The following is a 24,420-nucleotide window of genomic DNA, read 5'->3' as shown; positions in this document are numbered from 1 at the left end:
ACTCTTGGAGTGTAGTCTAGTGATGTGTCGATCGCGAACGAACCGGCTGTTGTAGCCGCCTCTGTAAGAAGCCTACTTCCCCCACCTTTTTGTGATGTCAAACCACGTGGTTTATATTCCGACAGACACCGGAAAAGGAAAATTCAATTACGGTAATTGAATGTCTCAGTAAAATAAATAGATAAATAAAAAGACCCGAAAAACCTCTTCTTTTGTTGGGGAAAAAAGTTTCCAATTCGAATATGTGGCCTGTCGCCCACTGGTGACCATTAGAGGTAAGTACGTCTTCTCTCGATTGTGCTCCCATTATCGAATAACAACCACTGTTTTGAAAAAATGTTTATTAAACTCCACCATTTTTAACATTCTTTCACAGTGCTTTTTTTTTAAACCTTTAAACTGTGTATTCCTCCAAGAAGAGTTAACTTGAAATGAAAAAAATGAAGAATTCTGTCATTTTATGTACACTTTGCACCCTATGCTTTTGCCGATGAGTCACAAAGTTGGGTTGTTGTTATTAGCTGCATGCAAATGAACTGGCTGGGCTGCTTGCCTTTCACCGCCTACATGCGTTCGTCTTGCTATACAACAGGAAAATGTGTAATTGTGGAAATAAACAGAATGTTTTGGGGGTTAGGGGGAGACCCCCAGCTGTGAGAGGCATAGGTGAAACGGCTGGTGGCAGTCACGTTCAAGAGTGAGAGTAAGGCAGAGGTTTGCAGAAGGAGGTCAACACATCAGGGAAAAGGAGAGTTATTATTGGATGGAAATGGAGTGCAAGGGAAAGAGAATGTCAGGATGACACAGAAACTGACAATATGTTTTTATTTTATTTTACTGAGGGTTATACTTTTTACACACAAAAAAAACCAAAATGCAATATGGCTTGTACAATTCTTCCACACTTGTAAGCAGTCTTTTATATTCATGGATGTTATTTTATTGGGAGTTGGATGGCAAATAAACCTAGTAGAAGCATTTAATTTCAATTGTATGTATTTTTATTTAACATTTGGATATTTTAATTTTACATTATTAGTAGTTACCTAGTACAATTTCAGGAATATGTGAAATAAAGGCATACGTTGACCCCTAGACACAGCACAAATTCTTGGGACTGCATGTACATTCCTCCACGCTTGAAATGAAAATAGCCATGTGTATGTGTGTGTCAGTGTGTGGGAGAAACAGTTTGTGTGCATGTGTGCATGGCCATTTGTCACCATGATTTCCAATAATACTTGAACAACTGTTCAATGTGTCAAATCGAGTGTTTCCATGTGTGTGTGTGTTGAGAGTCAGATCAAGTGTGTGAGCGGTGGTGAGGGAGGAGAAAGAGCGAGATGATGAAGAAGAAGATGCTTCTTTTGTAACAGTGCATCACAAAGTGCCGGTGTCGTCTGAATGGAGACAAATCCTGATGGCCCCGTGAGCCTCAACTATTTTGGAGTTATCAACCAACGAGTGATTGCATAATGGGGAGTGTCAGCGAATTGTGCGCTTCTAGTTTTCAGGCGTTTTTGTATCCTACGGTGACGTCTTTGGACTCGGCTCCTGCTACGAAAGGTCAGTGTTTGTTTAGCTAAATGCTAAAAATCACATTTTGGTAAATCACAAATGGTGTAATCCAAATGACAATCATACATGTGACAGGTGGAGTCTCAACAAGGGTTCTCAAATCTACATGCCGGATAATGACATGCTGGCGTAGTCAAAACATTAACTATGTAACAAAACAGTCACACTCAGGGATAGTCAAAATAATGTCAAAACTATCTGAGTACAACAAGCACACACAGGTGAGTAAAAAGCATTCTAAATAGTGAAAATAAATCCAAATATGTAGTCAAAACTAGCATGTATTCATCACATAATGGAGAAATTCCCAATGCAGAGCAGCAAAAATATCAAACATGTGAAAACAATATTAAACCCAATTAGAGATACAAGAGTAAAAACCCCCATAATGTAATATCCCCTCAAAACTCCTGCATAACTGAAAACAAAACATTTGAAATGTAATTTCTTGATTTTGGTGATGCCAGTAGTATGAATGTTAGACTTTATCTCCATCCCTCATGTAAATATCAGGGCAACATGTTGCAGCGGTTACCGTGGTGATTTGTGAGTGTGTGTGTCATGCTGATTTATTTCATTTAGTTCTTTGACATTTGTTTTAAACACACGTATGCATGAGTCAGGCAAAAAAAAAAAAACATGCACGAAATGGTGGGCTTAGTTCGACAGCGTGACGCAGTCTTTGCCCTCTCCGGCTGAGAATGGATCCTTCTCTCAAGTGGGTGCCTGAGTGATATCATCTCCACGGCGGCCCACCGCTCTCGCCCTTTGTAGCCTGTGTGTCATTCTACCTCATTCAAACTCCATTTGGAATAGACATAAAATGTAACATAAAATGTCACTTCATGGTAAAGTCAAGGGAGAAAAAATGCTCCATTTGGGTGTTACATTTGATTTGAGTATCTACAGTACTTGCATTTATTTATTTATTTATTGGTAACCATGTCCATTATCTGATTTAGGAAAAAGGCCATTATAGAGTTCCTGTGCTCTTGCTTTGACCCATTCAGAGCATATCCTGTTGTTAGCATGTCTAAAATGGCTGATTAACATGCACAGCTGCAAATGTCTTTGACGAATTTGCTTCCATCCCAACACATCCAAAACAGAAGTTGCATCTCCCACAGTAAACTATTTTGTTTTGTCATTACACTGTCAGAGAAGTATTCGTTGTTCCTCTGCAGTATCCCATAATTACGTGATCTTATTTAGAAACACCGGAAATAGCAAATAATAAAAAAAAACGTTTTTACAGTAGTTATCATTGTTTATACAGTTAATAGATGTCTTTCAATTATTTTATAATATATAAATATAATTGGAACTAAATCTCTCACGACATAAAATCACATTTTATTGACATGCGATAGTAGCCGCTTTATGATTGGTTTTTTTATACCGAAGCCACGCCCACCACGCCAAGCCTCTACACCGGCTGTTTTAGCCGCTAGATGCAATTGTCAATTTTTCCACCCCAATGCGAGCGCTACTTTTAAGTTTCCAATATTTTAATCTTTAAGGTGACTCAAACTTCTATATTTCTGCTCCTTTTGGGCCTCGCTTCGCCGGCGGGCCGTTGAACAGCGACGCGAATATGGTTTTAAAGTCGGAGGACGGCGTGGGTAAGTTTCCTTTTAATTTAAGCGAGGCTAACTAAGTTAGCTCGGAGTGTTTAGCTAATTAGCAGCTAACACAATGTTATTCAAAACAATCGCCTCATTTGCTTTTTAAAGTTAATAACTAACTAACTCCCCTCCTCTTGTGTCAATAAAAACTCGTTTTGGTCACACGAACCAGCCATTATTAATAAACTTGGACCAAAGCCACTCTTGATGAGGTTCTTTGCTCATTTATTAGCACTTAAAACTCGCGCATCCATTTTAAGACTTGTTTGTACGTCGTTTAATTATATTTTAGACATTGGGATGTTGTGGAAGTTGCAATTAATGTTCATGTTGCATGAAATATGTCTTATCGATGTCGATTCAGCCGTTTAATTGAGGAAGTTATTAATATTTATGTTCTCTGACCACACCCAGCGATACTTGTGTTAATCCAATTCATCTATTAAATCGTCTGTTAATCCAACTAATGAGCAATAGTATTTTATTGCATGTGTCCCTGATGTTGTTTTGCTAATATTTGTACTGTCCCATTTAGCAATGTGTGTGTGAATTTAGGAAAGATTGATGTTGGGGAAAGTAAAAGCATATTCACTTGTTGCTATGTTGGAAAAAAAGAAATAATCTTTAAAAGAACACAAGAAGGATCCGGCTTTGTTTATTGGTGTGTGATGGGTTAAAAGTGACAGTGTGTAAAAAATGCATACAAGATTCAATAATATCCCATTTGTACAACATACAACAAAAAAAGCAAGATTTTTATTCTTGAATGTGTCTCTTGTATTGTTTCTTACAAAGGTCAAAACTGTCACACAAGAAGAGTAACACAAAGATAAATGCCACTCACACTATTAACCTTATTGATTAACATAACCAAAGAGCACTATTAGTTTTGTTGCAAATTTCCATGATAATGTGACTTTCTGGGGTTTATGTGGTTTGTAGCCTATGTCCTGTGTCCCAAAACAGCTCATTCCACACTCTTTCTCTCTGGCCACATGTCGGCTGTGCAGAGTTGAATGCACGTTGGACTTTTTGGTGATGAATGGCTCCCAGTCTTCATGGCGAGTTCACCGTAACCACTGGATTATATCACGCTGCGGCGAACTGGCTCGCCACGGGGCCCAGCTGCCGTGTCGAAGGACAATCCTTGCTTTATGTGTGGAGCGAGACGACCAAATGCATCATTTTCTTTTCTTCACAAATACACACCATTGGCCTCGGGTCCCGGGTCAGCTGCTTCTGACGGTCCCCATTTGGGTAAAGCTGGACGAAACTGGACCGCACTCCCCCTCCGGTTTAATTGAAAAGTCCATGACGCCTCCACTGCTCAGGGATTTGAGCAGCTTGGCGAATGTTGAATAAATCAAATTCCACGTCCGGCTCATGATGCCCAATTCGAAGGTCACGTTGGGAGGGAGGAGATAGGCGAGACCTAGGAGGGGGCAATGGGTGTGTGTACGTGAGGGGGGTGATGTTCAAGGGCTTTGCCCATCTCTCACTGTCACACATCCGTCGTCTCTTCTCCCATGCTGGAATAAGCGCCCGATTTGGACTACAGTTTCTAATTATAAAACCATCTTGAACTCCCAAAAGAACGGACTCAAAGGCCATCATATGGACTGATGAACTGTAAAATTAAAACAGGTGGATTGGCTTGGATCGAACAGTTCTTCTATCCGTATCCTCTTGCTGGTAAGAAGCAGCGTGACATGCTATAGGCGTCAACTTGTTACTTTTCCAAGCAACTCCATTTGTCGACTTGAACCGGTGCGCGTTTTAACATCGTGTGTCTCCGCAGTGTTTTGTTGCTCCGTTCCATGCGCGTGTTATTCTCGATGTGGTGATGCCGTGTTGTTATTCTTGTCCTGCGTTATAATAAGAGCGACTGCAGTGGAGTTAAATATGTCTGTCTGGGAGCTGGAAGTGAGAAAGTATGAAGCTCACGATCACAAGGGAAAAACTATTATAATTATTCTGGTGACGATTGAACGCCAGCGTAGGATTAAAGTGACATTTTTTTCTTGTATGAATTTAGGGTCGGAAATGTGGAACTTCAGGCAATAGATGTGTTTGGAGATCATCATGGAACCAAAATGTTGTTGCCATAGCGACCCCAGGACGATTTCTTTGTGGGTTATGTTGTCTTTACACATTCTTGTTGGCCCGCAGTGCCCGACGACCTCAGTCCGGAGGAGAAACAGGAGCTGGAGAGCATCCGCCGCAGAAAACAGGAGCTCCTGCAAGACATACAAGTAAACAGAGATACACACAATCCACATTTTTTTTAAGTCTAGAAAATGTGTTGTGTGCCACTTTTAGAGTTTCTTTGTGATGAGACAAAATTACAGCCACCCCCGATTGACACGATTCTTGAACTTCACTTATCTGCTTCTACGTACCCTCCGGACAAATGGGCAATGGGGCGTCAAATATTCCAGTTATGGAGAGACGGGACGCTGTCGGGATGGGGGGTGGGGGGTTGTAACCATGGAGATGCATTTGGCGCAGTCCAGACAAAAGTTATGAGGATCGTATCTCGGCAGTATCTAATCAGATAGGCATTCCTCATCATATTTTGGGGATCTTTCCAGCTCCTTTTAGATGTTTTTTTTTTTTTTCCATTCTTTGTCATCCCTATGAGCTTTCCAGTCTGGGCCAACTGTCACGGGGGAGGCAATGTGGGGGTTGGGTAATGGCCGAGCAGGCGAATGTGGGTCAGAGTGTGAGGCTAGTGGAGAGAGGGGAAGCAAGGTCGCCGAGGCTGACCCGAGAACAGGTGCTCCGGATCTCACAGAAGACTTGTCGGGGACTGAGAGAGACCGAGAGTTGGCGTGTTTTGCTCATGCGTGTCTTTCTTTATTTGTTTTTGGTTCTCTTAGAGGTTGAAGAATGAGATAGCAGAGGTCACCAGCGAGATTGATAACCTGGGCCTCACAGAGGAAAGGTAAATATTTTTATCACGGCTTCTATTGTGTGCGAGTGGAGACTTCTACCGAGGTTATGAAAGGTGATCCTCAAAAATTTAGGCCACCATTTTGTCTGCTTATTTATCAGCGAGATAGTTCCTGTTTTGAATCTGGGTTCACCGGGGAGGCCATTTTGAATCTGGAACAAACTTGAAATTAACTGTAACCAAATTTGCAATCATTAGCATACACATTTCACATTTCTTTTTTGGTTTTCATGAGGCCTGATGTTGTATTCTACCTTGTTAGGAAAAGCATGCAGAGGAATAAACAGATGGCCATTGGCCGGAAGAAGTTCAACATGGACCCCAAAAAGGTGAGCGAAACACTTCAAGAAAATGGTCTTCATTTAATGGTTGGACATTATTGTCGCTTGATGATACATTTGTGACACGTCATCCCTAGGGGATCCAATTCCTGACTGACTGCACATTATTGAAAACCACCAGCGATGACATCGCACGCTTCCTCTACAAGGGAGAAGGTCTCAACAAGACGGCCATTGGCGATTACCTCGGAGAGCGGTTGGTGATTTTGTCTGACACGTCTCTCAAAAAGGAACATCTGGAAAAACAACTCAGTCAAAATTGGTCTCTATTTTTTTTTTTCATAAAAAATGTGATTAAAAGAAATTGATTAATAATAAAAATACAATACATATAATTACATCACATTTACTGATTTGCAACAGGAAAAAAAATGTTCAACCCAACAAATATTACTGGACTAATGTAAACAATCTGTAGGCCGGATAAAAGAGCAAAGTGGGCCCTGAATGTGCCCATGGGCCGTCCTTTGCCCACCCCCAATCTCTCAATTGACGAGTCTTTGTATGTGATTTCCAGAGACGACTTCAACATCGAGGTACTCCACGCCTTCCTGCAGCTGCACGAGTTCTCGGACCTGAATCTGGTCCAGGCCCTGCGGCAGTTCCTGTGGAGCTTCCGTCTTCCCGGCGAGGCTCAGAAGATCGACCGCATGATGGAGGCCTTCGCCCAGCGCTACTGCCGCTGCAATCCCGGCGTGTTTCAGAGCACGGGTGAGTGAGGCGATATGTCAACCGCGGAATTCAGTTCGACTCCACCCCCCCCCCCCCCCATGTAACCCCTGACCACGTTTTATTTCCACAGACACGTGTTACGTGCTGTCTTTCGCCGTCATCATGCTAAACACCAGTTTGCACAACCCTAACGTGAAAGACAAGCCTTCCGTTCAGAGATTTACCGCCATGAATCGAGGCATTAATGACGGTGGAGATCTACCAGACGAGCTCCTACGTGTGAGACACTTTGCTTTCTCTTTTCTTAGCTTCCGTAATTTTACACAGTTGTTTAACTTATTGACTGCCATTCACAAAATTTTATTCGGGAATTGAAAATATGAGGTGAAACGGCATTCCCAAATTTGTTTGGGTTTTGTTTTTTCTTGCGAGGGGGGACGATAAAGTGCTGGTAAGACCTCTGACAATGTTTTTGTACTCCACAAGGGGGAAATATTTCCGTTTTTTCCATGTTAGCACTTTATTCCAGCTTCAGCTGTTGTTAAAGCCCTATATCAACCAATATGTAGGTATCGCATCGTATTTTGTACATCTGCCCCAATTTCAAGCTCAAATAACTCCAGACACGTCATTTAGGAATTAACTCTTTTTTTCTGATGAAAGAAGAGAGTCCAAGGTTTCACACACTGCATTGACTGTTTATATAGTCCTAAAATTCAATATTCTTTGGGTCTTGGAATTCGAGTGACAATGACAAAAACCCTGGCACTGCAGTGGACCCATTTTTGCAAAAAAATGTGAGCCAACACAGAATTTATAATCTGGCTTTCTGTGCGTAGAACCTGTTTGAAAGCATCAAGAACGAGCCTTTTAAAATCCCAGAGGATGACGGCAATGACCTCACGCACACTTTTTTCAACCCCGACAGAGAAGGCTGGTTGCTGAAACTCGGTACGTGTTTGCCAAGAGCACCTCATAGTGGCTAGCATACGTATATTAACCCCCCCCCCCCCCCTAAAAATAAAAAGTTGACTGTTTTCTTCTTCTTCTCCTTTCTGTTGTATGAAACCAGGAGGTAAGTACTCGGCTTTGATGCATCGACCGCTTCCTTACACGGCTGTGTGCGCATTAGCTTACACACTACAACGCAAACTACACGCCACGCTTCATCTCCCACGCTGCGCTTTACAAAAATCTGACAAACGCACTGGCTTCTTATCCTTTGAACCCATTTTTTTGCGTTGTTTTAACTGCTGCTAAACCCCACCTCACACTGTCCCTCGCTTTAACAGCAAATGTCGCAATCAAGTATCCCCACGCCTGACCTGTCATTCGTCAACAGGTGGACGCGTAAAGACGTGGAAGAGGCGCTGGTTCATCCTCACCGATAACTGCCTTTATTATTTTGAGTTCACAACAGTAAGTTCACCGGCCATATGAATATTTTGTACCATTAAGCACTCCCGTGATGAAAATATCTTATTATTGACGCCGCAAAGGACAAAGAACCCAGAGGAATCATCCCCTTGGAAAATTTGAGCATCCGCGAAGTGGATGACTCAAAGAAACCGGTAAGTAAACCCTTTGAAATTTTCACGCTGGATGTGGTTTTCCCTCCCCCCCGACGGCTCTCTTTTATCCTCGTGGCGTTCCCAAGAACTGCTTTGAGCTCTTCATCCCGGACCACAGAGATCAGGTGATCAAGGCCTGCAAAACGGAAGCGGACGGCCGCGTCGTCGAAGGCAACCACACTTTTTACAGAATCTCCGCCCCCACCGTCGAGGAGAAAGACGAGTGGATCAACAGCATTAAGTGAGTTATTTATTTGCCGTGTTTTTTTGTCATCGGGCTGACATATCGGAACTCTTAATTTTTTATCATTTCTCCTTCTAAAGAAAGCAAATCTGTTGAATTTACAGAATACATGCACAGTTAAAATGGTACCACCTCTGCCGACATATTTTGTCCAAAATTTTCATTTCTATTTGATCCCATGTATTAAAATGTTATCCATGTGTCCCTCGCAGAGCCGCCATTAGCAAAGACCCTTTCTACGAGATGTTGGCCGCTCGCAAAAAGAAGGTTTCCACTTTGAAAGGCATATAGTCTGCACAAACACACAAAAGGTATGACTGGAAAAACAAAATGGAGCCTAAACACTCATGCCGATGAACCACTGTTGCACCTTCATTTCCCCCAACTGGAGTCAACTCATTTCATATTCATATATATGACCTTCTTGTCTATTTTGGGTGGGAAGCTGACTGAAAGACTATATAAAAAAACAGATCTCAGTTCACGGTTTCGTTTCCACCCCTCATCCGAAGCTTTCAAATGACAATTCGTGAAACTGGAAGTGATTGAAGGCGTTGCTTGGTATTTATTTGTCCTTATTTATTGTTTTTGTTCCATTAAAAGTTTAAAACCAATCGAGGTTTCTTCCTTCAATCTTCATACTTTGGTGTGAATTTCACAAAAGAGCTCTCAGACACAGTAAGAAAAAAACATTTTTATTATGCAAAGTTATTGGCTCTTACTTCACTGCAAGAAAGCAAGTCAATTTGTAATTGCACCATAAACGATATGACACACCTTCTACTTCTTCATCACCGTGTTCAACATTCACTGCTTCTCCGGAGCAGTTTTTCAAAGTTAAATTAAACCATCTGTTGATGTCTTTTGTCTTTCGATCCCTGGGAGATCCACTTTTAGTCTTCAGATAACCTGTATCTCAAGGATACTCAAGTCCATTTTTTCGAATGTGAAGTATCAGCAGAAACAACAGGGCTTCCATGCTCACCACCTGCACAACAACACAGATACTACATCAAGGAAATAAAAGATCACTCAGGTAGGTGTTTTCTTCCAAAAAATATATAATTTAAGCTTTTAATAATAAGAGCTGTAAGGTGTCCTTGAGAGTTTTGAAAGGCGCTTATAAATGAAATTTATTATTATTATTATAACATGTTTTTACGATTCCTCCTTTGACCACTAGAAGGCGCACAGCTCCATCATAGATTCACAAAGAAGACACACAAACCCTGGAGTGGGCCCAAAAATAAAGTTAATCCATGACAATATTCTTTGAGTGTTGTAACAATAATACCGTGATAATGATTTTCACAGTTGTGTCTTTTAAAATATTTGCTACAAAGCCATTGTTTGGTCGCTGATTTTTGTTTTTTCCTGCTAGGAAGGACGTGATAGCGGATGCAAACTCACCGTGGCTAAAAATGAATGGCTCCTGAGGTCAGACAATCAAACTATTTTTTTTAAACATTAAGGATTTTTAATATATATATTTTACTTTGAATATAAAAAAACATCCTGTGTCTTGGTCATGCACATCAAACAAAATGTTCACACAGCTGAGAAGAGCCTCCAAAGATGGCGGTCATAAATAAATGTAACTCAGAATGAGAAGGAATGAGTCACTCGTGGCGATTTTTAGGTGGGGGGGGGGGGGGTTGCTGCTGGGAAGATGAGGACAGGGGGTTCGGGATGGACCATAACGACTCTGGGAAGTTGCTTTTGAAAATTGCCCGCAGTTGCTTCAGAGCTCGATTCTGGTGACTGTACACCAGTCCAAGACTATTAATCACATCCAAGTATGGATGATGTCACAGCAAAAAAATATATATAAAAAATGTCAAAAACATTAAGGAAAGCCAAATTTGAAAAGAAAAAAAATCCTCAAGGAGCTTCAGTTTACTCTTTCATCCAATGCGTTATTTTTTTTATTGCCTTTCATCCCAAAACTTTGACATACAGTGACATCGCTCCTCCATTCCAAACAGTAAGCAGAGCTGCAATGTTCGGCATTGTTGTCGCATTACCTTAGAAGAAATTCTTGATGAACGGCGTGACCATTTTAACCCAAAGCTTAACATGGCGGTCGGCTTTCTGGAATGTCAATCCGGACACCTCCGAGGAGCGCTGGTATAACATCTCCTGCTCCTATTACATAACATAAGAATGTCATTTAGCATGTCGTCCGATGATAGACGTGATGATAAAATAAAAAAAAATGGACCTTTCGCAGTTGGTCCTGCAATTGCTCGTTTTCCGTGACGATGGCGATCTGAGCCTCCAGGTCGCGGTGAACTGAGCGGTAGCCAAAATTAGGGGAGCCGATAAGCGTGAGGCAAGGCCGGTCCTGCCCGTTAAGGTAGTACCACAGACCTGGAAGATGACAGTATATCATTAGCACCTTGCATTGCCCCTTTGGACATAAAAAAAATCAAATTTCATCGATATGGGCAATTTTTTTTCCCTCTGTATGTTACAATTTAATAATTGATTTTTTTTTTCAGTGATGTCACACACCCGCAGACCCAAAATGGAGTCACCTTTAGCATGGAAGGTCCACTGTGGCCTGTGATACTCATGCAGTTGGATGCGCCCTTGCTGGCCCAGATGACGCACCCGTTGGTAGAACTGCTTGGCGATGTGCGTGTAGGCGTCTGGAATCGCGCCGGCGACACCCTTGGCCCCGAAGAACCCGTTGACCTCCGGGGAGGCGGTTAGAATCTGGTACCTGGCCCCCGCCCCGAGCACCAGACGCATGTACGCCCGGGTTAGGTTGAAGTAGCCTGACGTCAGGTAAACGCTGGAATCCGGGTCAGCGTCTCGTAGGAGACGCTGGAGGAGATGAGATGATTTTTGTGATTAATTCACATTTTTTGCCAGGAAATTTCGCCTTTCAACCCTTCCATTTTATTTTATTTTTGTAGCTCAATGTATCTCCTCGCTGACCTGACACTGCTTACATTAATAACATGGCTGCGAACAAGAGCGGGTTTACAATAGCAGAGTCTCTGGTGCCGAATTGTGACTTTCACACACCTCTCACCCCCACTTAAAAATGATAAAAAAGCCAGATAATTATGTCACTTTAAATATGTTTAACAAACGGAACTTGCAGTGTTGATCCACTAGTTTACATTCCATTGCGCTGACATTTTTTTTATGTACAGAAAATGTGACTAACAACAAGCTCAAATATTCCACCATTACTCATGTTTTTTAACTCTGAGTCACACGCTCAGGGTTACAAACACGCCACTCTCGCCCACCTGTGTGACCTGTTCGTCCACCTGGATGCCAAGAGGCTTCATCTGCACCAGAGGGAACACCCATGTGTCCTCCTCTTCCTCCTTCTCCTCGTCCTGCTGCTGCTGGCTGAGAAGCAGTTGCTGACGCACCCGGGCAAGGTCTACCACCTCCATGATGCGCTTGCTCGCCGCCACAGAGAAATCTTGCCTGTCACCTGGAAGTCATGAAGACAGTTGGGTATGTGTATCGCTAGATTATGCACCATACTAGAATAACACATCCCAAAGTAATTCACAACACGTTAGTTTTGTATGATTTGTTATGGGCTTTTTTTTAATGGGATTTTTTTTTTTGCCACACCCTGCAGTGATAAAGTCAAACTTTGGGAATTAAAACAAAAAAAAATAAAGTTTGACTTGAGGGTGTAATTGTTGCTTTAACTCATTCACTCCCAGACGTGTGCAAAAATGTCTCCACTCCAGTGCCAGAGTTTTTGTTATTGTCACTTAGTATTCCAGGACCCACAGAATATTCAGTTTTAGGACTACATAAACATTCAGTAGAGCGTTAGAAACCTTAGATTCTCTTTTTCATCAGATAAAGAGATAATTCCTAAATTATATGGGTCTGGAGTTATATGAGCTTGAAATGAGGGTGGCTGTCCAAAATACAATGCAATACATACATATTGGTTCACATAATGTCAACCTTTATACGGGTGTACTATGCCGTCCTGCATGGCCACGGTGTCATCGGGGCCAAGCTGCAATGAGATATCCCCGACCACCTCCACCAGGTCGGAAAAGAAGTCTGCGAGCTCGCTGCAGTCCTCCAGCAGGACGTAGCGGTCCTGCCGGTTAGTGAAGTACGAGTCGCTCAGATTGGCTCTGAAATAATAATAACCAGGGGTATTGTTTTTTTTTTTTCCTTGGCGCATAAACTGAGAAAAGGCATGTGTGGTGACAGTTCACAAGATTTTATTCCACTTTGGAGGCGTTTAAATGTCATAGGCCATATTTTCCACACTTAAAACCTTCTGTATGTGCTGAATCACATGCTCTGACCCCAAATTTAATCAAAAATGAAATGATCAGTAGCTTTTTTTTGTGTCCTATATTTTACTTTGAAATTATGTACATTTACTTGTGTCAATTTTTTTTTTTATACAAGGCAACAGCTGTGATTAAAACATTTTAACTCATTCACTGCCATTCATGAATTTATTCGGGAATTGAAAATGACAGAGCGCCATTCCCAATTTTTTTCGGCTTTTGTTTGGGTGCTGATAAAGCGCTGGCCATGGCCTCTGGCAATGTTTTTTTTTCCTTTCCACAAGGGGACAGCATTTCACTTTTTTCCATGTTAGCGCTTTGTTCCAGCTTCAACTGTTGTTAAAGCGCTATATAAACCAATAGGTATTGGATTGTATTTTGGACAGCCGCCCTCATTTCAAGCTCATATAACTCCAGACTCATATAATTTAGGAATTAACATTTTTTTTGTGATGAAAGAAGACAATTTAAGATTTCTTACGCTGCATTGACTGTATATTTGTAGTCCTAAAACTCAATATTCTGTGAGTCTTGCAATTCGAGTGACAATAACAAAAACCCTGGCACTGGAGTGGACGCATTTTTGCACATTTCTGGCAGTGATTGAGTTAAAAATGGAAAAAGAATAAGAACAACTCCGGCAACTGAGTACCTTTTCCATGTTATTTGAATTAAAGGTTTCAAAAGATTCACACGCGCAATTTCTATTTGATTTTGCAGCTTGTTTGCCTTGTTCGTCAGCCTCCAGCCGAACTACAAACACAACAGAAAAACCACACTTGACGCCTTCGCTCAAACATTTCCAAGAACTGCTCAGGAATCCCCCTTCCAAGGCAGAACCGGATGCAAACGTTTCAGCGCTGGCTCGGCACCTACCCGCTGATGATGAAGCTGTCGTCGAAAAGGTAAACTTTGATGTGTTGCACGCCGATGGTCTCGTTAAACCGCTGCGGCATGAGGAGCCTCAGCAGGCCCCTCAGATCGGGGGTGTGGTATAGAGACACCCGCATTTGCGAGGTGAAGCGCCGCAGCAGGGGTAGCAGCATGGTCCTCGAGTTCACCGTTCCTGAGGATTGGGGGGGGGGGGGGAATCAAGGGAGGATGAGCGCGGCCCTCTTTGGGTGGAATGATTGACACCCAGGGGCTGCAGACCTCGAGATCCTCGCGTGTAGTCCAGCAAAACGGAGACTTTGAGGTCGTGGTTGTTTTCTCGTGAGCTTTCCAGTGCTTCTTGCATGCAGTCCACCTGCATCACAACAACAAAAAAAAAGAACTCAGAAAACTCACCAGTGATAATTATTTAAAAAATGTCAATCTGTCATTATAGCACGAGCCCCTTTTTTGTTTGCTTCTCCTTTTTGTCATTTCGACGCCTCATCCTAATCAAAGTCGTCCACAGCATTGATGGCGCGTGGGATTTCTTCATAACGGACGATGAGTCACCCTCGGAAGATTTTGGCAGCGACGCCAACTCACTTGAATGCTTTTCAACGTGTGACTCAGCTTCTCTGTTCGCCATACTTTGTTTTTTTTTGTCTGTGTATAAGAATGCATGTGTGTTTTTCAAACAAAAACATGAGGGAAAAAAAGAGCTGAATGCGAACATCAGCCCAGACTGTGGTTTTAATGCTGTTATGCTGGGCTTCCAGGCATATAAACTAGCATGCCAGCGCAGGCCAGTGCTGGTGTCCTAAAACCTGCAAAACCTCAACACTTTGCAGTCATTGCTTTTGGTTGGCTGCAGGGATGGTTTTCATTCTGGAATTCTTGTGCCAGAGTGAACTGTGACTCACTTTTTCTGGCATCTCTGAGCGCTGCTTTGGCCGCAGGCTATGTTTTGATATCGCTTTCACCTGCCCAAACTAAAGATGGCCGTTCTCTTGAGAACACACACAGTAATACCACGTCTTTCTCACCAGGTCCTGTTCCAGTTGACCCGTTCCCAGATACAGGGAGGCCAACACCACTCGTCTCTTTGCCGTCCTGACACGTGCCTGATGGGAAAGAAACGCTGAAAGTGAGTATGGAGGGCGCGATGCGAGTACGATTCCCACTGATGAGAAATGCAAATTTTCTTGAAAAATGTCATTCATGTGTTTTTAGAGCATGTTTGTTAGTTTTTTTTTCATAAATGCTTTGTTTCACTTTAATTTCCCTTTTTTCCATGTTAGCGCTTTGTTCCAGCCAGCTGTTGTTAAATAAAGCGCTATTTACACCAATCTATATTTATTGCATTGTATTTGGGACAGCCACCCTCATTTCAAGCTCATATAACTCCAGACCCATATAATTTAGGCATTAACTTGAAGAAGAGAGTCTAAGGTTTCTTATTCTGCATTGAATGTTTATTTAGTCCTAAACCTCAATATTCTGTGGGTCCTGGAATTCGAGTGACAATGACAAAAACCCTGGCATTGGAGTGGACACATTTTTGCACACGTCTGGCAGTATATGAGTTAAAAAGTGACATTGAAGCTTGAGAGACTCATCCTTTAAAATTTTATTCAAGATTCATTCATTACGTGTACAGCCATTCACCCTGCTGGGAAAGTGGCACTTCCTCAATGGGCTGACTCTAAATGAATGTAACTTGTCATTTAACTGACCTTCAGCGTCTGGTAGAACTGGTCAGGTGAGGTGAGCACATGGACACGTGTGCCGTTGACCCGGAAGGCTGGGACGCGCTCAGCCATCCATCGGAATTGGGCGTGAAGGTTGCGCGGCGCACCTGGCGCACCTGGCGCCAGGGCGACGTTCTCTGGTGCAGGCTCGGCTTTGGCCAGCAGGGGCGCCAAAAGAAGAACGGAGGAGCTGTGCTCATTAATAATGGAAAAAAATAATAATAATTAACTGCAGAAGAAGAACGTTTACTGGCTATGCTATTCTAAGATCGGTAATCTGCACGCCAAGTATGGAATGTCAAGTCTGACTCATTGATGAATCCATTATTTATGTGGCAAGTGTCCAAAGCGGTTTACACAAAGAGAGTGAAGCTGTTACAGGTGTGCTCTTATCTGATGGTGACTCATCTTTTCCTGCTGCGGGTTTCCCACAGACACAAAATCTGGCATTTGCCGGCACCGATATGAACATCCGCCAGGTCAACGTTATGGTTCTATACAAGAGATATGCTTCATGGAACCATCGTAGAGGTGAGTGGTCCATCATAGTTCAATAACCCCCAATGTTCCTCAATATAAATTGTAATAAATGATTTTATCAGCTCCGATTGGGTAGTAACCAATTCTGGGTTTACCCCACTTATCACCAAAATACACTTGGGATATATTTTTTTCTAATATGTGGACCCACATATCATTTAATAATTAAAAAGGGGATTAATGAAACACACAAAATTGCCCCAAAGTGTAATTGTTAGCGAGAATTGTTTTTTGGTCGATGTGTGCCCTGCGATTGGCTGGGAACCAGTTCAGGGTGTGTCTTCAGAAATGTTTATTTTATACAAGAGGCAAAGAGCTATTACAATACTGTAATTAAAAATAATTTCCCCCTATGTGGCTGCTATTTGATTACCTCTGAAACCTTGCAAAGTACCTGCAAAGTCCAACTGGGTGGGACAATAAGTAAAACCAGCCAGTGCCGTTTCAGAGCAGAACAACCAATCATGCAACAGCACAACACAGGGAGAGCCGATGATTATCGAAGATAGCCGAAAACTATCGAGCGCCATTCAAAGCACTTTTCAATAGCTCACGAGTTCTGCCGAATACCACAACTAGCTGAAACGACGATCGACGTATGGCAAACACCTGAAATGACGTTTGTTTACATTTTTTAATAATTCGTGGGAATATTGTCCTGATATTTAGAATGATCGGAAAACTAGGAAGGACGTTATAAACTCATAGCACCGTGTTACTACATTAGCATAAGAGGGTTGCTACATGTTTATGTCAACGGGATGCCTATCTTACGACACGAAACGTTGGATTTCACTGCAACTGCGGCGTTTTGTTCTAACTTCGTCTCTTACCCGCCTCGTCGGTCCCGTGCACGGAAGAGCCGGTCGGATATTCGCATGAAAGCCCCAGCCAGGGCCGGCGAATACACGGAGGACACCAGCCTCCTCCAGGACATGGGGGCCGCCATTGCTGCCGCAGCACCCATTTGAAGAAGGGAGAAAAAAATAAAAACACGAAACTTTATTGCTAACAAGTGGTGGACGCGACAAGACAAACCAGCGAAGCCTTCAAGTGAGTACAAATGGCATCACTCAACCCAATAACTTGTGTCAATATCACATGGGTGAGGTCGATCTTCCTAAATTACACGAACATTTGGATATTGGCTGAATAAAATTAAAACGTATGACGGTAACACTCCATTGTTTGCAGAGAACTTGTAGCAAGCACATTAACAATATAGTTTTTGTTGTATTTTAAAAATTATATTGATGTGTAATATTGCGATTTCCACGATTACCTCAGATGCAAATTAGGAGCAAATGCGAATATGATTAATTATCACGATGTATATTTCATGCTGTTTAAAGTAAAATGCATATGGAATGTCTCGAGCGGTACTAGGAAGCGGACCTAGCTGCAAAGGTCACCGGGATTATTTACTGGCAATAAACCAGAGCCGCGCGAGGACGCGCGCGTGTGCCCGTGCGTCAAAATCGTGCGCGCGCGCGAACCCATGCGTTTACTGGAAGAACCTCAGGACAGAAGGGGCGGGGCCTTACGATCGGCTTTACTCACTGGAAACAACCTCCGGTAACCTTCCGCCACACACATACACATTCACATACACAGACGGTCCGTCTACTACCTCTCCCGCAGACGGCAACGCGGCCGCCGCCGAAGAAGACGACCGTCCTTGGCATACTTTTTGGGCAGAATATTCCGTCGGGGGGATTTAATGCCTGAGCTAATCCACCTCCATTTAGCACTACTCTCGGGTAGTTTGCCGAGTGTGTCTTTTGGCGACGAGCTACACCGCGGGGTTGTATTAATCCGCAAGGTAAGTTGACTGCTCCTCCGCGAAGTAGTCCGCTTTGAAATGTGTTAAAAATTAATCCCCAAGGCTTTCGTAGTTGATTAATATTTAAAGAGGGTGTTGTCTGACTGAAATGGCAACGCTGAACTATAATGGGGGGTCCATTCATGGAGGTCACCCCCGCTTTTTGTACCCCACTCTCCAATGCGGCCAACATGCATGGGGGGTATTCTGTTTGTGTGAAACCGGAGAAAGGGGCCACTGTGTTTGTAATGCGGAGGACCTGAAGTGACTGGGGTAAGAGAAAGGGTGCAGTGACCCCATTATTTTAGACGACCTTCCCCCTCCGGACCCCCAAATGATCGATTGCAATCAGACTCCAGTTGTCCAATTAGCATCTTTAACCCTTATGTGCTGTTGGTGTCAAATTTGTCTTTTTGCCCTGAAAGCTTGCTTCTGAAAGTGACCCCAAATCCACAAATACATACAAAAATGTAGATTAACCGTGTCACATTCAGGATAATGGAGTTCAATTGAGAAATTGAACCAGTCCTGAGAACAGTCTCTGTTGCGCGGCTTCGACAGAAATAGGCACCTGTTGCTCTTTTAAATGTCATGTGGGAATCTCGAAATAGTGCAAGTGGAAAACAGCAAAATAATGATCGTATAAAAAGATTATTGACCTTTTTTGCTGAAACATGGAGGAAACATTACAGATGAATTTATCTGTTTTGAAATGTGAGGCGGGCTATTAATACATTCCTTTTAATAATGGACCTGGAACATACTCTGTGTGCATAGAAAATGAATTGTATCAAAGCATTGAGCTCTACTCCATTCATGCCTATGCACCATTTAACTCAACTGATTCATGAATGGCGACTGTCTCCTGTGCAGGTGTGTCTCGGTGGTCCCTCCCAGCCCCTCTCTGGATGCATCCAGCTCCTCTGCCCCCGGGCCCTGGACCCGGTGTGTGACCCCGCCGTCCTCCCCACTCTCCCCATCGGCGACCGTTCTCTGCCCGGAGGCGGTGGGCGGCGGCGACATGGTGGCCTCCCGTCGGCGCGAGCCCCTCACCGTGAGCGGAGGGGCCGCCTCAGAGGGCAGAGTTCCGCAGTCCGATTGCACCCCGCATCACTTCAAACCTTTCAGTTCGCATGCGCACTACCAGCAGGTTAGTCAAATTCCTGTTGATGAAATTGACTGTAAAAATAAACACAATAGAGAATTCCATGTCGCTCCATTAGCTTCACGCTAACATGCAATGGGAAACGCCATAAGCAAACAAAACTAGCATTACTATTGGATTAGCTAGAAACTGCTACGCAATTTGTCTTAACCAAAACAATCGCTAAACACAAAGAAAAATAAGCATATAAAAAGCATATATTCTTGATGCTAACCCCCTCCCCAAAAAAAGCATCTTATTTTAGACTTCATAAATGAAATGTATTATTATTATTATCACTATTTTTTTACTGCCACTGGTGGCCAAAGTACACATATCGGCAGTAATATGTAATAATAATAATACATTTCATTTATAAGCGGCTTTAAAAACTCTCAAGGTCACTTTACATTAACGGGATACATTTTTCTGTGGGTGAGCAGTGGCAGCCACACGCGCCAGCGTTCACTCAACCCGGAGGTAACTCAAATAGATAGAAAGCTAGCTAGCTAACTAATAGATAGCCAGCATATACCTAGCTAGATAACAAGTCAGTTAGAGAGTAAAACCAATATGTATGTATTGCATTGTATTTTGGACATCTGCCCTTATTTCAAGCTCATATAACTCCAGACACATATAATTTAGGAATTAACTTTTTTTTCTGGTGAAAAGAAGAGAGTCTAAGGTTTCTAACGCTGTATTGAATGTTTATGTAGTCCTAATCCTCAATATTCTGTGGGTACTGGAATTAAGGTGACAATGACAAAAACCCTGGCACTGGAGTGGACACATTTTTGCACATCGTCTGGCAGTGAATGAGTTAAAGAAATATTGTTTCACCCGTTTCAGGTGATGCGTGCATTGGCTAAACTACAGGAAAGCGGCTTCTACTGGGGAGCGGTGGGAGGCCGCGAGGCCAGCTCCCTGCTCCGCTCGGAGCCCCCCGGGACCTTCCTGATCCGCGACTCTTCGGACAACCGCCACTTCTTCACGCTGTCGGTGCAGACGCTTCGAGGTACCAAGAACCTTCGCGTCCACAGCGAATGCAGCGGCTTCTTCCTGCAACCCGACGCGCAGTGCACCCAGGAGCCTCCGCGTTTCGACTGCGTGCTCAAGCTCATCGCGCACTACATGGGCAAGGGACCCCCCGGCCGCGCCGCCGCCGAACCCGGATCCGGACGCACCGTCTATCTGATCCACACCGGCGGCGAGCGGATCCCGTTGGAGCTCAGGCGGCCCCTCCTCAACTCCCTATCGTCGTTGCAGCACATGTGCAGGAGGACTCTGAACAGCCAAGGCCTGGGTGGGGCCGAGCGACTGCCGCACACGCTCAAAGACTTCCTGGAGGAGTACGACGCCCCCATATGAGTGAGAGAGGGCGCTGGACTCGGAGCGATTCTCAACGGGGGAACCGTAGAAGAGGTAAACCTTTTCCCCGATGACTGACTTAGACGCCGAGCAAAGCCTCGTAGAAGACTAAAACGCAGGACCAAGCTTGACTTTTTCTTCTTTTTCTAAAAAGAATACGAAACCGGCTGCAAAAATGCACCATGATGATGTTCTGGAAGATGGAGAAAGAAGAATGGCAGGAAATGAAATTCACAAAAAGTTGACATAGTCAGACCAAAAAAGAAAAAATGACATGCGGACGCCCCGGAGCCAAAATGGCGTCCAGTCTTAATAGTTTCGTTTTTTTTTCTTTATAGTCCTCATCTCATGAAGCATGTTTGTCCAGACTCGGAGGGTCCTCAGCTCCCGTTTGCGTTTCAATGATGGCGACGTAACCCAAATTAGTTTCACAAGTTGGAATGCGCCAAATCGCTAGTTTAGCTAAAGCCATAATGACAGTATTTGTTTGAGAGAAAAAAAACCACACACACACAATGTCATGTGTAGCGGTAACTTAGCGTGCCTTTTGCAATATATTGTCAATATCAAATTGGTTCATTTATTGTGCTGATGACATCGGAAATCAAGAATTGAAAGACAACTAGCTATCTATTAGTTATGGCTAGCTGACTAGCTATCTATTGGCTAGCTTTCTATTTATTTGAGTTACTTCTGGGTTGAGTGAATGCTGGCGCGTGTGGCTGCCATTGCTCACCCATAGAAAAACTTATCCTGTGACTGAAAAGTGACCTTGAGAGTTTTAAAAGGCGCTTATAAATCAAATGTATTGCAGTACGACGGCGCAGTAATAATTGTAGCTTTAATTTTAAAGTACTCTTGCAACGCCTATTTGTTCAAAATTGCAGCGGATGCAAGTCGGCCATTTTGGTTCAAAGCCGCCATTTTTTATTTTGAAAGCAGACACAGGGAACAATATTTTTTGTTTTTCTTCTAGTTGTCCCTCTCAACAGCACGTCTTCCACTCCTCACCCAAAAGGAGACTTAATTTTTTTATACTTATTTTAACACTCATCTTTGCTTTAAATATATTTTTAAAACTGTTGTCATGGCGCTAGCTAACCTGCGATTCACTTAGAAGCAAAGGCTTTTTGCTACCACCCCCCACACTAAAAAACACAATCTGAAACATTTGTGCTAGTGGACCCGCCATCAATGTCACGTCATGTGTATTTATGTGAAATCATTTTGTCTTTTATAAAGACTCCAGTTAACCACAGCCGGCTGGTGGCCACTTAGTGTGGCGTGACACAAGCTGTAATCTCAACAACAACAAAAAGTATAAATGATAGGGAGGAAAAAAAATGGAACGTTGCATATATTTATATTTCTAAAATATTTCAATAATTTATATTAAAGAGCACTATTTTTACAAAAGCCAACTGCCTTTGTTTGCCTGTTCCTTTTTCGCTTGTTAGCTTCCGTTAGCTTCCCTCATTGCAGTGTTAGAATTACAGCCTTTTTTTTTTCTTCTTTTTTTCCCCTACTCCCGTTTCGCTGCTGCAAAGCACTGTGGGTAAATTCCATAAAGGCGGGCCTATAGGAAAGGAAGACTGAGGGGGGGGGGGATAATGGGGGGTGAGAGCGACCGGGAGGGGGGGGTAACAAAGGGATTACCAGAAGAGCAGTTACACACTTGGACACAGGCCTTACTGTGCAAAACACGCACTTTGGGTCGGACCTAACTGGAAAGGAATGCAGTCGGCCTTTTATACATCCTGCTCCAAGGCCTGAAGAGGATGTATGTGTGTGTTGTGTGTACATGTATGAATGTGTGTAACTGCACGCATGGTAGATTTACATCATTCAAAAAAAAAGTCGATAATGGGGCTTAATGTGAATCAGTTTTAAAAGTGACACACTCATATACTCATTCTTTTTCAGGGCACACACACACACCCACGTATACACACATACACACACGGTTCCCTTTCCCTGCATACCTTGTGTTCTGTGTGTGACTGGCTTCCAGGAAAAGAGGCACTTTAATTGAGTTGAGTTTTTACGGCTTGCCTGGTGTTAGTGTGTGTGTGTGTGTGTGGAGACAGCAATGGAGGGGGGGTTTGAGGGAGGGACTTATAGTGAAGAAAGAATACATTTTTTTCAATGACGCCCCCCCCCCCCCCCAAAAAAAAGCTCTCAGCTGCGGAGAAATGATGTAAAAGTCATTATGATGACTTATGGCATGTACGCTCTCTCACACATAAAGCAAGTGGTAAAATATTAAATACAAAGAAAAATGACATCCCAAATGTAGACCAATCAAATGTAGAAATCAACAACAAAAATAAATTGCAACAATATTTAAAAAAAAAAAGCATTAAAAATGCTAGCCTAGCATCATTTTAAAGTCAATTCAAACTAATGACAGACAATAAAAAACATTAGGGTAAAAACCAAAACAAACTTTTTTTTAATGCCCTGAAATCCCCTTTTCAGTGAAAATGCGTCAAAAAATATTAATCATTTCCTTTCCTCTTTTCCACCAAGCGGAAGCATGTACGCACTTTAATACGCAAAGAACCTCAAATGTGACTCAAGTTCCCCACACACATACTCTCCGTCTCGCGGAATATTCTTTCCTCGCATCCTTTTGGTCCAGTTTCACACACCCTTTCCAGTATGATTCATTTTTTTCTGAGGTAGGGGGGGGAGGGTTACCAACTCAACATTTGTCAACAAATGCAACACAACTGCTTGTTATGCATGACCTCATATATGTATATGTGTGTGTTTGTATGACTAGTCTTGTGAGGACATTTTATACCATACGTAGTGAGGACATTTTTGACAAGTGAGGACCTTTTGGCCGGTCCTCACAAGTTTTTCATTCTAAAGGTTTCTAGATGGTCTATATATGCATCTGTTAAAGTTTCAGAGAGGTCCTCACAAATTCACCCAAAATTATTTTTTTGGTGTGTAATTTCTTTTCATTTGGATACACACACTTTTTACTCACTGTGTGTGTTTGTGTGTGTGGTTAATGAGAGGAAAAAGTTCATACCACAAAAAGTAAAACGGTATTTTAACCCAATTCACTACAGGGGTGAGGACTTTGAATGTACCCATTCAGAAACCTCACTCCTGCTGTTATTTCAGTTTCAAGTCCACTTTTTATTTCTTTGTTTTTAAAGAAGTTTAAGTGGAAAATGGCGTCACATTTAGTGTTCAAATGTAATACTAGTTCTTCTCTAGACTTATCAGCAACTGTGGTCCTCACTCCTTATCTTGAGTTTTCTGGACCTCACAAAACCATTGAAACAGGAATGTGTGTGTGTGCATTTTTTGGGGTGGGTGGGGGGTATTTGAAATAGCCCCACTCTTAGGTCACAGTAGGATGGGAGTTTCGGTAACAGCTCTGTTTTCTCAAATCCATCAGTTACGTGGCAGTTGACAAATTTCACACCCCCCTGATGACCCTTGAATGCATCACTGCCATCATTGCATATGTCAAAAACAAAGTTGTTGCAAAGGTGAAAATGAGTAAAAAATATTTTAACATCTTGTCGTAAAAGTCTTCTAAAAAGCGACCAAGCGCTCCGCCGGCGCTTTTCCAGGAAGAATCTTTGCTGATTGTTTCTTCCAGGAAGGCTTTTTTTTGTTG

The 24,420-nt window shown here is 42.8% G+C and overlaps 3 protein-coding genes across 7 annotated transcripts; 2 read left to right on the top strand and 1 right to left on the bottom strand.

Moving 5' to 3' along the window:
* Window positions 1-1,385: 1,385 nt before the first annotated feature.
* LOC148887373 (cytohesin-1-like) lies at window positions 1,386-9,598 on the top strand. 4 transcript variants are annotated; one of them, XM_089015026.1, is made up of 12 exons: window positions 1,391-1,566; window positions 5,373-5,455; window positions 6,083-6,147; window positions 6,419-6,485; window positions 6,575-6,693; window positions 7,015-7,208; window positions 7,300-7,448; window positions 8,009-8,120; window positions 8,512-8,588; window positions 8,669-8,740; window positions 8,827-8,981; window positions 9,197-9,598. In XM_089015026.1, the coding sequence occupies exons 1-12, from the start codon at window positions 1,476-1,478 to the stop codon at window positions 9,273-9,275; spliced, it is 1,263 nt and encodes a 420-aa protein (XP_088871152.1). In that variant the 5' UTR covers window positions 1,391-1,475; the 3' UTR covers window positions 9,276-9,598. The 4 variants fall into 4 exon arrangements, with proteins under 4 accessions (XP_088871155.1, XP_088871152.1, XP_088871154.1 ...); XM_089015028.1 differs by lacking the exon at window positions 1,391-1,566 and adding an exon at window positions 3,005-3,200; XM_089015027.1 differs by lacking the exon at window positions 1,391-1,566 and adding an exon at window positions 4,687-4,895 and having other exon boundaries at window positions 8,009-8,121; window positions 8,510-8,588.
* Window positions 9,599-9,663: 65 nt separating this feature from the next.
* pgs1 (phosphatidylglycerophosphate synthase 1) lies at window positions 9,664-17,389 on the bottom strand. The gene is made up of 11 exons (XM_089015025.1): window positions 17,274-17,389; window positions 15,886-16,090; window positions 15,196-15,273; window positions 14,432-14,525; window positions 14,156-14,345; window positions 12,936-13,114; window positions 12,248-12,441; window positions 11,522-11,813; window positions 11,206-11,354; window positions 11,009-11,129; window positions 9,664-9,972 (listed from the first exon to the last, which is right to left on the bottom strand). The coding sequence occupies exons 1-10, from the start codon at window positions 17,387-17,389 to the stop codon at window positions 11,010-11,012; spliced, it is 1,617 nt and encodes a 538-aa protein (XP_088871151.1). The 3' UTR covers window positions 9,664-9,972; window position 11,009.
* On the top strand, window positions 17,355-22,198 carry socs3b (suppressor of cytokine signaling 3b). 2 transcript variants are annotated; one of them, XM_089015031.1, is made up of 3 exons: window positions 17,355-17,493; window positions 19,136-19,412; window positions 20,259-22,198. In XM_089015031.1, the coding sequence occupies exons 2-3, from the start codon at window positions 19,284-19,286 to the stop codon at window positions 20,775-20,777; spliced, it is 648 nt and encodes a 215-aa protein (XP_088871157.1). In that variant the 5' UTR covers window positions 17,355-17,493; window positions 19,136-19,283; the 3' UTR covers window positions 20,778-22,198. The 2 variants fall into 2 exon arrangements, with proteins under 2 accessions (XP_088871157.1, XP_088871156.1); XM_089015030.1 differs by lacking the exon at window positions 17,355-17,493 and adding an exon at window positions 18,059-18,262.
* Window positions 22,199-24,420: the final 2,222 nt, after the last annotated feature.

Source organism: Hippocampus bargibanti, linkage group LG15 (assembly GCF_051943395.1).
Source record: "Hippocampus bargibanti isolate YZ-2025 linkage group LG15, ASM5194339v1, whole genome shotgun sequence".
NCBI classification, from domain to species: domain Eukaryota; kingdom Metazoa; phylum Chordata; class Actinopteri; order Syngnathiformes; family Syngnathidae; genus Hippocampus; species Hippocampus bargibanti.
The sequence above is the reverse complement of the archived record's forward strand: the minus strand, read 5'-3'. Positions and strand labels throughout refer to the sequence as shown.